This window comes from Schistocerca piceifrons, chromosome 4, assembly GCF_021461385.2.
Source record: "Schistocerca piceifrons isolate TAMUIC-IGC-003096 chromosome 4, iqSchPice1.1, whole genome shotgun sequence".
Lineage (NCBI taxonomy): Eukaryota > Metazoa > Arthropoda > Insecta > Orthoptera > Acrididae > Schistocerca > Schistocerca piceifrons.
In genome coordinates, this window is record NC_060141.1 from 259954381 (window position 1) to 259967676 (window position 13296).

Genomic DNA, 13296 nt, shown 5'->3' on the forward strand with positions numbered 1-13296 from the left:
GGCATCCACGTCTCATCCATTGTCACAACCGACGAAAAGAAAGTCCCATTCATGCTGTCGTTGCACATCAACATTGCTTGGCAACATGCCACGCGGGCAGCCAGGTGGTCATCCGTCAGCATTTGTGGCACCCACCTGGATGACACTTTTTGCATTTTCAGGTCGTCATGCAGGATTGTGTGCACAGAACCCACAGAAATGCCAATTCTGGAGGTGATCTGTTCAACAGTCATTCGGTGATCCCCCAAAACAATTCTCTCCACTTTCTCGATCATGTCGTCAGACCGGCTTGTGCGAGCCCGAGGTTGTTTCGGTTTGTTGTCATACGATGTTCTGCCTTCATTAAATTGTCGCACCCACGAACGCACTTTCAACACATCCATAACTCCATCACCACATGTCTCCTTCAACTGTCGATGAATTTCAATTGGTTTCACACCACGCAAATTCAGAAAACGAATGATTGCACGCTGTTCAAGTAAGGAAAACGTCGCCATTTTAAGTATTTAAAACAGTTCTCATTCTCGCCGCTGGCTGTAAAATTCCATCTGCCATATGGTGCTGCCATCACTGGGACATATTGACAATGAACGCGGCCTCATTTTAAAACAATGCACATGTTTCTATCTCTTTCCAGTCTGGAGAAAAAAAATCGGAGGCCTTAGAACTTGAATGCACCTCGTACTTTAAGTGTCTCATTTCCTAATCTAATTCTGACAGCATCACCTGATTTAATTCGACTACATTCCATTATTTTCGTTTTGCTTTTGTTGATGTTCATCTTATATCCTCCTTTCAAGACACTGTCCATTCCATTCAACTGCTCTTCCAGGCCCTTTGCTGTCTCTGACAGAATTACAATGTCATCGGCAAACCTCAAAGTTTTTATTTCTTCTCCATGGATTTTAATTCCTACCCCAAATTTTTCTTTTGTTTCCTCTACTGCTTACTCAATATACAGGTTGAATAACATGGGGGATAGACTACAACCCTGTCTCACTCCCTTCCCAACCACTGCTTCCCTTTCATGTCCCTCAACTCTTATAACTGCCATCTGATTTCTGTACAAATTGTAAATAGCCTTTCACTCCCTGTAGTTTACTGCTGCCACCCTCAGAATTTGAAAGAGAGTATTCCAGTCAACATTGTCAAAAGCTTTCTCTAAGTCTACAAATGCTAGAAACGTAGGTTTGTCTTTCCTTAATCTATTTTCTAAGATAAGTCAGTATTGCCTCATGTGTTCCAATATTTCTAAGGAATCCAAACTGATCTTCCCCGAGGTTGGCTTCTACCAGTTTTTCCATTCGTCTGTAAAGAATTCGTGTTAGTATTTTGCAGCCATGGCTTATTAAACTGATAGTTTGGTAATTTTCTCATCTGTCAACACCTGCTTTCTTTGGGATTGGAATTATTATGTTTTTCTTGAAGTCTGAGGGTATTTCGCCTGTCTCTTACATCTTGCTCACTAGATGGTAGAGTTTTGTTAGGCCTGGCTCTCCCAAGGCTATTATTAATTCTAATGGGATGTTGTCTACTCCCGGGGCCTTGTTTCGACGTAGGTGCAGAAAAAGCTAACATGTTCATGGTGTATGGAGAGCTTAGGAAGAACACAGTTTATTCTTGTACAGTGTATGTGGCAAGATATCCCAATACATGTCAGTAATCTTGGCAATTATTTATCGATATCTTCAATCAGTAACATGAAAGTGCTATGTAACACCTAAACAACACAACAGAAGGAAATGAGTGACCACAGACGAGGGGAAATTAATGTTCTTGCTGCTGTTGCAGTCGATCTGCATGTCACACACAGTTACATAAGGAGACTCTTCAGAGTCAGGCAAATGTCCTACACATTTTACAGTGACATAGGTTCTGTCTCTTATCACATCTCTGTCCATCAAGAGCTACATGGAAATGGCTATGAGAATTGTGTTAACTTCTGCACTTGCGCATTAAGACATGACACTCCAGATGTATCATGTATCTTGTTTGATGATGAAGCCATATTTACCAATCATGGCCAGGTAAACCACTGAACCAAGCACTGTTGGTCTGTTAACAATCCCCATTGGCCTCAACAAGTGGAGCGTCAGTGTCCACGGGCTGTAAATGTGTGGTGTGGGATAGTGAACCATCAGTTCATAGACCTGTTTTTCACAGATGGAACACTGAATGTGCACAATCATCGCAACCTCCTAACAGACCATCTTCCACAGATGCCAGAAGACATTCCTCTGTGGACTAGGAGGAACCTGTAGTACTAACATGATGGCTGCCATCCCGTAGTGCATGAAGTACTGCAGCAGATTTTCATGAATTGGTTCCAAATTATTGGATTGGATGTAGAGGACCTGTACCTTCCACAGATTTGATGCTTGTAGACATTTTTCTGTGGGGAAAGCTGAAAAATGGTGTCTACAAAAAAGTATTTTCTCATTCTGGAAAAAAGTATTATGTTTGTGCAAGAACTACACTTTCTGAGTATTATTACAATCTGTTGATTGACTGACAATACAAGTCCCTAACTACCAGTGCATACTGAGAAAACCATGTGTCAATAGCTCTTTCCATTTCCATTATATCTGTGGTGCACATTTTACATGATCCACTCTGTATACTTCTTTGCAAACATTACAACTCGCATTCCATCCATTGCATGATTGTAATAACCCACTCAAGCTTCAAGCTTTTAAGACAAATATGACTGGCTGCTTATGCAGTAGACTATTTTTTGTATGACAGATGTTCACTACATGCAGTGGTACATTCTGATAATATTTATGGCACAGACTTTAGTAGCAGTGAAACTTAATGGAATTTTGCCATTGATGCCACCATGTCTCACCCTTCTAATAACTATCATAACTGCTTGCTTTAAATGATTTAATTATATACTCTAAATATATTTTGTCTTCTGTTATACATACCCAACAGTTACATCAAATATGTTGCTGCCAACTGATGAAGATACAGCCATATCACCAAAACCTTTCCGTGCTACAATGACACTTGTTATTAGATCTGGGATGGAAGTTCCAGCTGCAAGGAATGTGAGCCCCATCACCTTTAATAGAAATACAGTTAGTAAGTGACACTTTGTTACATGTCTCTACAGGATTGGAGAAAAAAGTGTGAGCTGTATGTCACAGTTGACAATCTGTAACATGAGGAAGTACATCACAGTTATGTTTTTACATGCCATATTATTCTGAATTACAGAGATATCTCCAAGAAGCAAGCAGATCATACCAAAAATTTGGTACTTTATTTAACTTGTGAATATTCAAACCAGTTATTGGAAACTGAACTTCAAGATTAGAGAAATTTGAAGTATGATGATGTGATCTAGGAGCAGAAAACTGGAGAGTGAGGAAATTATGTGGAGTGTGTTGGAAGGTGTATATACAAATTGAGAAAGAAGGAGGCAGCACAATATAATAATGTATGAGGAAGAGAGCATCTGATATTTGAGTAGAAAAATCTTATCATTTTTCTAGGAAGATGTAAGATTTGCTTTTGGAAGGAAGCAGAAACTTGCAGAGAAAATGAGACTACAGCACAAAGGACAAGTATAAATATTAGTTGAAAAAGAAAACTATGAAATGTTGCCATACCAGTTTACCATTTTGAAGTTATTAACTACTGTTTACCAGTGTGGAAGAATAGTGTTTTGTGGAAAACTTTTTTGGCATTAATGAGCTCAGGATATCCTTTCTTTGATTCCACATATTCCTCCTCACATCTGCTGCTGTTGATGCAATAATACACTGAAGTACATAAATTGTGAAGGAATCTTAGGGGGCTTGGTTCTGTTTTTGAGGTGCCTTAACCAATCCATTTTTCTGTGTACACTAAAAGTAATGTTTCATCTTATGTGGTTCCCTCTTCTTTGGACAGTATACCAATTCTACTCTAGCACTGATGGAAACTTACTTTATTTCTGTGTCTTATTCTCTGTGTTAAACAAGAATATCTCTTCCTCCACAAGCCAATATTTGCTCCCTTTCTCCTTCAGCATTTTTATTAGATGCTATATTATTGAAATCCTAAATAGAAGCTATCCAATACTATTTTCAGCTTTTGGTTGACATTAATACCTGTTAATGCAGGGTTCATCTTCTGCTTACATACTTTACCAGGATTATTTTGGAAGTAAATACACACAGAAGTCTACGTTCACTTACAGATGATTATTATAAATATCACACTCCTACATAAACAGAGCACTAACTTTGGATACAAGACTTACTGAATTTTTTATGTACATCGTGAACAATGTCCAAATTTATACTTATTCCTTTTTTAATTGTTTCACTTTAAATGATGGTGGTAAAACTTGAGTAATTACATTGCTAAATTCTCATATGCTCATATAATATTTGAAACAACAAATTTATTGTAATATGTGTGATTAGTATTTCAAGAAATCAAAGACAGTTCATGTCATATTATTATTATTTTTGTTGTGTTTTTCAGTCCAATGAATAGTTCAATGCAGCTAATCTTTCATACAACTGTATATTGTTTCACCTTTGACAGAAAAGAAATTGCAGTTTATCATGTATTGGATTATACAAATCTGTGGTATGTGACTGGTGGCAAATGACATTAGATGTAGTCTTACAGACCATGAGGATACATAGCGTGAGCTCTGAGTTGGCTATATTCTGAACCCATACTAAACCTGATTAAGGAGTTACTACATTCCAAAACAAAATATTGGGCTTCCTTGCTTACAGTAAGTCGACATAAACTACAACACAGTTATGATTCAGAGCAATTGTTTGTGACACTTCAACTCGTATTGCTTTTTTTCTGACTGTGCGAAAAGCTGTAAGGTTTTCTGCAGTTAATCGGTACCTGGACCTTCACAGTGCTACATGGCATTTATAATCCTGGAAAATAATATTGTTCTCTTTCCAGTTTTATAGTTACATACACTACTCTGGATACCTAAGTAAGTCTGGTGCAGCTGAGAAAAGCCAGATATCGCAGATTTCACATGCCAGAAAATTTGAGTTGGCCCTCTCATGGCACTCAGGTAGAAGCAAAATTCCATAGCACCATCACATTACTATTGGCACATGATGCTTGTTTGGAATTTATGGTAATGGAAAACTGGTGACCTTCACATCATATCACCTTAGAAGCCTTAGTTATCCAAACCAGCTTTTAGTTTGTTTTGATCAATCATCATGAGTTTTTAATCTTTTGGTGTCATTTATGAAGCAATTTTACCTTAAATATCATGTGGTGTGTCAAAAATATAGCTACAAGCATGAGTAAATGAGATTTTGTGTGGGGACTGGGTGAAAAAATGGGATGAATTTCACTTATTGTTCATAGTCAGTACTACGCAACAACAGTCTTATTCACTGTGTGCATTTTTGAAAACTGCTGTGTATCCAGTGTAATTCAGGGAACAAAACATCAAAAGTTAAAGGCCTGACACTACATGTTTTTCACATCATATCAAAAATGAGTCTTGTTAGCATCATGGCGAAAATATAAAACTGTTGGGGTTCAAGGAAAAAACTCTTACATTAATTGTTATAAGAGCTGTAAATGGAAACTTTTGCCATTGTTAACGTATTGTATGGCAAGCTTGCTGATGATGAAATTAATGGAGAGCTAGAGGAAAAGTGCTACTTGAAGTTATGTGATATTATTTACCTGACAGTTTTGGAAATTTTGTGAAAGGATCTGGTTGGTAGATTATGAAGTGCGTAATGGACTGTGCTAAAGGTGACAAATACAAAGGGAAGATGTGGTGGGTGACAGACAAAAACACATTGTATGGGCCAAAGAATGAATCAGAAGAACTCCACTCTGGATACACTGTAAGGCTTATTGTATCAGTGGAGAAAATGGTTTAATTGTTACAACTCAGGATATGACTAGGTAACCAAAAAGTCTTTTCTGAAGTGTTTGTAAGAAGACCCTTAATTTTAAATACTATGTAAGGGCAACACTGCAAAGTATGGGATAGTCTACAGGGGTGAAGTACAATGGGGACTTTGAGTGCCCCAGGCCAATATGGTAACTGTGAAGACCCTGTAGGAACTCTAAAAAGTCACAGCTAACAGTGCTCTCGTGAAGCTGTGATAGGCCTAGCTAACCAACTGTGGACCAACAACCAGCTTTCAACAACAGAAGTAGCCTCAGAGATGATGGATATAAAAGACAATGACCCTGCAAGGCAAATTAGCTAAGAATTGGAACTCTGAACATTGGAACACTGACAAAAAAGGCAGAGGATATGATGGAAAGGAGAAAACTAGATATTTTAGACATGGCAGGGACAAAATGGAAAGGAGGAGGCAGTAGAGAACGGAGGAAAGGTTACATGTTTTATGTTGGAAATAAAGAAAGAAGACAAAAGGGAGTGGGAGCAGTGAGGAATGGTCTAAAAGAAGAGATACAGAGGGTAAGTGACAGAATAATGAAGACAGGTAATGTCAAAGGGAAAAAGTATGGAGATGGTTCAAGTGTATGCCCCTCAAGTGGGCTGTACACCTCAGGAGGAGGAGGACTTTGAGGAAGAACTGCAAAAGCAGTTGAATGGACAAAGGATAATAGTCATGGGAGATGTAAATGCACATGTGGGTGAGTGAAAAACAAGGATATGGAAATGTGTTGGGAGAAGAAGGATGTGGAAATAGAAATGAAGAAGGAAAGAGATTGCTGGAATTTTGCAAGAGAAATGGTTTAGTGATAGGTAACATGGTTTTAAGAGAAAGAGAGCCAAAAATACAGTAGGAATTTAGTGCAGAAATCTTTGGTGGATTGCATGCTCTATGACTGGGAACTGAAGAGGACTGTATTGGATATAAAGGTACTACTGCCAGAGGCATTGGATTGTGACCTTCAGCTACTGGTGATGAGGAACAGTGGAAGAATACAGAGAACCAGGAAAGGAGAATCGGAGTATGGAAACTGAAGGAAGAGAAAATTAAGGAAGAATATCTGGGGATTATAAGGAAAAGGTTACCAAAGGCAATGTAAAAGTGCTCTGGTTGAAGCTGCAGTAGCTGTATATGGAAGGACAAGTGACAGAAAATGGTGGAAGGAGACACCGTGGTGGAATAAAAGAGTGAAGAAAGTAGTGGGAAAGAAGAACAAGGCCTTCAGACCATGGTTCTGAGAAAGGACCAAAATGGCAAGAGAGAACTATAAGAAACAGAAGAAAGCTAGGCAAGTAAGACAGTGGCTAAGGAGAGAAGAAAGTAACTGGAAGAATGGACAAAGATGATGGAGGAAGATAGCAGAGGCATTAAGAATGTACCGTATGAAATTGTCAAAAGTAAGACGAGAAGTTTGAGAGAGGATTTAACAATGATAGATTTAAAGGAGAATAAGGGTAGTAACAAAGAGACACTGAAGTTAGTGAGGAAGGAGTACTTTGAGCATTTGCTACATCCAAATGGACTTGGAGATGAGGTCAACAGGCTAAAGGGAGGTTGAAGTAAACTCTGGGAGAGAAAAGGACCTGACATGAAAAAAGTGGAAGCTGCACTGGACAAGATGCAAGGAGGAAAGGCACCATGTGTGGACAAAGTAACTGTTGAAATCAGGTATGTCAAAAGAACCTGGAGAGCATATCTGAACAAGGGTCGAGAACAGATTGAGGGGGGAACATCATGGCTTCAGAACTGGGAGCAGTGAAGCAGCCCCAGGAGCGCCACTATGAATTTGGGGAAGACCTCATGATGGACTTTCTTGATACATAAAAGGCATTTGATAGTGCTTACAGAAGGAAGGTCTAGAAGCACTAGAAAAGAAGGGCATGAGAAAAGAAGGTACAGGCAGAGTGGACGAGATGTTCTGTGGAAGTCTTGAGCTGTGTGAAAGCGGGAAATGAAGGGACAGATTAGTTCCAGCAAACAAGTAATGTGTAATAGGGTAGTGCATTGTCACCTCTCCTTTTCATTGTGGTCTTGGATGAGATAATGGTTAAGGTGGCAGAAAAAACTGGGGAAGACAAGATGAAAGCAATGGTGTTTGGGGATGACTTGATGATCTGGGTTAACAGAGGAGGAGATTCAGGAGCATTTGTATTCTTGGGAAGAAACTGTGAGACAGTATGGGATGAAATTTAATGTAAACAAATGTGAGATCCTGTTTATATCTGGAGTGAAAGATAGACCAACTAGCAGAATAAGGATTAGAGGTGAAAAATTGAAGAAGGTGAGAAGTTTCAAGTACTTGATAAGTGTGATGCAGGAAAATGAAAGAAATGAGAAAGAGGTAAGTGAATGAGGCTGACAGGCAGAAGCATTCCTGCGAAGTGTGAAGAGCCTGGTTTGGAACAAAGACATTCCACAAAAAAGCAAATAAGTGATATACAGGATGGAGAAAAATTATGTCTCCAAATTTTAACCCTAGGTAGCTGATGCCCATAGGAGCCAAAATTACTAATGTTGTATAGGTCAACAACAAACCATTTTTAAACTATGGAAACTTGGTACCACCTGCTCTGATTGGCCGTGGGATGGTCCTGTTGCCGTTTGTCAGTTGACGGGCAGTGCTATGGTTGTCGGTTCACACATACAAACATCTCCCACCCATCACTGCCCCAAGGTGATACACATATGTGTTGTCTCCACCTCACGTCAAAGGCATTCACATGTAAGCTTCACTTTGGAGCACACACACATCACCTGCGATTTAGTCATAGAGTAAGCATGGTGGCACAGGATTAGTTTGAAGAACAACGTGATATAGGTTTTGTTTATGGACTAGCCAACAGTAATGCACATGAAGCTTGACAGTTGTATGAGAAACAGTACCCAGCAAGATGCTACCACCCACAAGTGCAAATGTTTACAGCAATTCACCAATGACTTGGTGAAAAAGGCTCATTAGCGAGATAACATGGTGATGCTGGAAGATCTCAAACACGATGGGATGCTGCATTTGAAGAGACTTTTCTCAAATGCTTCAAGGAAGCACCAACAACAAGCACTCAAGCGGTTGGACATGACATGGGTATCATTCATTGGTTAGTCTGGGAGGTTTTGAGGGATGATGACCACCCTGTCTGAGACCTAAGTCCTGTGGCAGACTATGAACACAAGCTAGGGTTTTGGTTTCTGTGACGTGTTCCTCAATACCCCGATTGCCCCACCCTTATGTTGTTTACTGACGAGTGCGCCTTCCATCGGGATGGCCTTTGCAACACTCGAAACATTCATTATTGTGCAAGAGGAAATCCTCATGTCACATACATCCACGTACAACAGGAACCATTTTCACTCAACATTTGGGCAGGCATTGTGGGTGACCATCTGATTGGGCCAGTCCGTCTATCTCCTCAACTTACTGGGGCAAACTACCTTCACTTTTTGCAAGAAACTCTATCCAGCCTGCTGGAAGATGTTCCCCTGGACATACAGCTGTGCATGTGGTTGCAGCATGATGGGGCGCCCGCAGATATTTAAATGAACTCTTTCACGGCCGGGTAATTGGCAGAGGTGCTCATAGGACATGGCCCCTGTGATCACCAGACCTCACGCCACTGGACTTTTTCCTGTGGGGATCGTTCAAGGCTCTTGTTGAACCACCTGGAAGCGAACCACCTAGAAATGAAGAGGAATTAATGGATTGCCTTCAACATGCCGCCAATCAATCAGGGCAATGCCAGGAATCTTCGAAAGAGTTCAGCGAAACACTGTTTGACGTCGCCAAACTTGTGTTGCGTCAGGGGACTGCCGGTTTGAGCACCTGCTTTAACTAAACAATGTCCTAGCTACAAAAAGGTACTTTTCAGGGCCAAACAATTTGTAAAAGATTTTCTGTACGTGAACTAACAGCTACTGATGGGTTTGTTCTCGGTACGTCTTATCATCAAACTACAATGGGTGTGTCGGGAGCCTGGCAGATTCACTCCCAGAATGGAAGGATGGTGCGCTATCACTGAGCGGATGGTTTCCTTGGATACATTGCGATCTCTGGCAGGAGAATTGTTCGTGGTCATGTGTTGTCCAAGAGCATCTGACAACAGGACAATCCCATGGCCGATTGGAGTGCGTGGCACCACGTTTGTGTTTCGTGCGTTGTCGTCCTACACAACATTAGTAATTTTGGTTCCTTCTGGCATCAGCTATCCAGGGTTAAAATTTCATAACCCCTTCTGTCTAGAGGTCACTACATTGCAGTCTTGACCTATGCATTTGAAACATGGGTAATGAAGAAAAGATATGTAGGCATGTTACAGGCATGTGAAATGAAATTTCTCAGAAGTAGGACAGGAGTAACAAGGAAAGATAAGAAGAGAAATGAAAGGGTTAGGGAAATAGTGAAAAAAGAACCCTTGCAGAGCAAGGCTAAGGTGGTATGAGCAATTAAAGAGAATGTAAAAACAAGAGGATTCCCAAGAAGATACATGAAATGGATATGTGAAGGATATGATCAAGAGGAAGGTGTGGAGGAGTGTGATGAAGAAAGAGACGAGGACTGTACCAAAGTGAACACAAAATATGATGGAAAACAGGACTAGATGGAAGGCTTATATTTCAAATAGACTCAGCGTGGGGCTGGAAACTATTCAAGATAATGATGATGTGCAAGGTCATTTACTGAGTTTTCTTTATTTATTTGCACACCTGGCTATCAGTATAGCTGGAATTATTTAATGTGGCTCAAGTGCTCAATTGCAGTAGATCTTTACAATGGTACCATGTAGTGTGCTTAGTAAAAGTATAGTAGCGTACAATAGCTTTAGAATAATGTTTTTATAATCATAATCTGCTTTAGAGAGATTACCATTAGCAATTTACAAGCAATATAATGTAAGTTATGAATGCGAAGAAAAAAAATAGGCAACATAAAAGATCAGAAAGTGGAAGTGATGATTAAACTTCATTGAAATTATTCAACTAAACTTGCACGTTAACAGTTAACATCTACAGAAAAGCAGAAAAATATTACAGTCTTACCTCTGGCGGTATTCTTATGGTGTCCCCAGCAACATTTGCCCACCATACCATGAGATATGAAAAGGCAGCAATCCAAACAATGCTGCCAAGGAAAGTGACGACGAAGAACTTCTTGCCTAGAAAGACTCATAGATTGTAATATTAGATTGTCCGAGAGATTAAAGCATAAAATAACAAAATATCAATGTTTGTAGCATTATGTTGGTATTAAGTTATTATTAATATTAAGAAGACTACAGTAATGCTGATAAACAAAGCAGAAAAGCAAAAACGCTTTGTCACAGAAAAACTCACACAAAGTAACTGTAAAACAGTGTTACCAAATGGCAAGTGTAATTCAGTAACTGGAAAATGGACTCTAATTTTATTGTGTTACAACTAGTGAAAGAGAACACTTTTTACAAGAAGTGACACGAAATTATGAACTTTGATTGAACTGTGGTGTCTTACTTGTATGAAAAGGAAAATTCACTTGAGAAAACCCTAAAATTATGAGGAGGAATGTCTGTCCAGTAATTACCTTCAGAAGGTGAAATTCTTGGTTCTACTGATAGACACGAATAAGAAACCATACCTTGATTTTGGAACTATGAATTCCTTCCTTGGGGAGGAGAGAGGAAGATGTTGAGGAAGGTCAGAACAATTAGGGCCCAGATGAAAGGGATCCACCTGTTGTGAGAATGAGGGGAGACAAACATGAAGGAAGAGAGTAGATGGTCAAAAATTCTATGCTAATATGCATTGTGTTAACTTAGATCCTGAGAGGATGAAGACAGTCTGAGAAGTAAAGATGGATTAAGAGGAAGAGGCTAGATGGTGAAAGCATGTTTTCTGTCAAAATGTTTCTAGTGATTTTACATGTGGCTATCAACATTGTTAAGAATTTTGCTTCCTGTAGGTAAGTAGTGGCCAGTCATTCAGTCTCATAACTAGATGTATTCATACATCTTGATGCGGTGTCATAAGTTTGAAGGCTACATTTAGTGCAAAGTATCACCACAGTGGCAATGATAGGGCATCATCACAATGGCAGCTTGTTGTTATAAATAATATCTAAATATATAGGAAGTCAGAGGCATCCACAAGGGAGGGCAAGTGTGGACGCATGCCCCTCCTGGGATCTTGGGTACAGATTTTCAATTTATTACAAAAATCTTACGAATTTCTAACAGTGGTTTTCTTTGGATCTGTTAAACTGGAGATTTAACAGTGTAAAGGATGATGGGAAATACTATGTATACTATATATCTTGTAGTTTTTTTTTGTTTACATGGTATTCATGGGATATTACACTGATTCTTTGGTGTGGCAGTGGTTTCAGTGCCATTCTGCATTCCAGAAGGATAAAAACCTTTACAGGACCATTTTGAAATAGAATCCTCTATATTTTCTTTGTTGCTTCCTCATACAGCCCTTATCAAGGTGGAGAAAGGGGCTAGTTCAACATCCTGGTGTGTGTGTTTCAATGTCAGTTCGCAGCATAACAGAAACATGGGAGCACTGTATGTGCCTGCTATCCATACCAAATTCCTACAAGGATGCACACTCACTTTCCTGCACTACATAATATCAACAGTAATTTACTATTTATCTGTGAATGAAGAAACCCAGTATCTCGATTATATACTCAATTTTACAAGGTAGAGATACTGTAGCAGGCTCTGAAGAACACAGCCCTACTGCACTCATGGTGCATACATCTACACTTAGTTACAGTGCCAAAAGCATCAGCTGAATAAAGGGAAGTAAATTTCTGCACTAAAAAGAGGAAAAAAAAATATGAAATTTCCAGGTTGAAAGGGACTCCAGTGCCATATGCCATTAGAGAGCTACAAATTCTGCAGCCCACTTTGCATGGCTGCACAATGATGTAAGAAACTGAAGTGATGAAGATTCCCTTCTTTTAATCCTAGGCTGTTAAAAGTCAACTCTGTCACCCAAATGCAGTGTGGTTTTGAGAGATTTCTCATGTGTAGTCGAATGCTGGCTGTGGGTTACTCTTTACCCATCCACCCATTTTCAGAATACATTTCATTCAACTATAGTTACGCTAACCATCACTGAAAAAATATAAAGTATGAAAGTAATTGAAGAACTCTGCTAACATGATCATGTAAGCACACAAAGGGTAATGGATCTTGTTGAAGTTGATCAAGCAAAAGATGGTTAGTGGAGCACTTTTTGTTAAATATTTTTGTTAATGCTTAATAGGATTCTAGTTTTTATATTTGAGATTTTCAATTTTCATTGTCCACCTAACATAAATTTTTATGTAAATATTCTGTAGTTGTATTTCATAACTTGTTGGATAGTCTGGATTTAATCATTTAAGGAGATAATTTCAGATCATAGGAAC

At 39.2% G+C, this 13296-nt stretch overlaps 1 protein-coding gene across 1 annotated transcript in view; it reads right to left on the minus strand.

Annotated features, from left to right (window-relative positions):
* The window catches only part of LOC124795774 (sodium/potassium/calcium exchanger Nckx30C), a 625575-nt gene that overhangs the window by 24148 nt on the left and 588131 nt on the right, over positions 1-13296 (minus strand). The window contains exons 4-5 of the mRNA XM_047259858.1: positions 10941-11056; positions 2931-3067 (exon numbers count right to left, since the gene is read on the minus strand). Coding sequence (XP_047115814.1) covers positions 2931-3067; positions 10941-11056 — 253 coding nt within the window. The remainder of the gene's footprint in view (positions 1-2930; positions 3068-10940; positions 11057-13296) is intronic.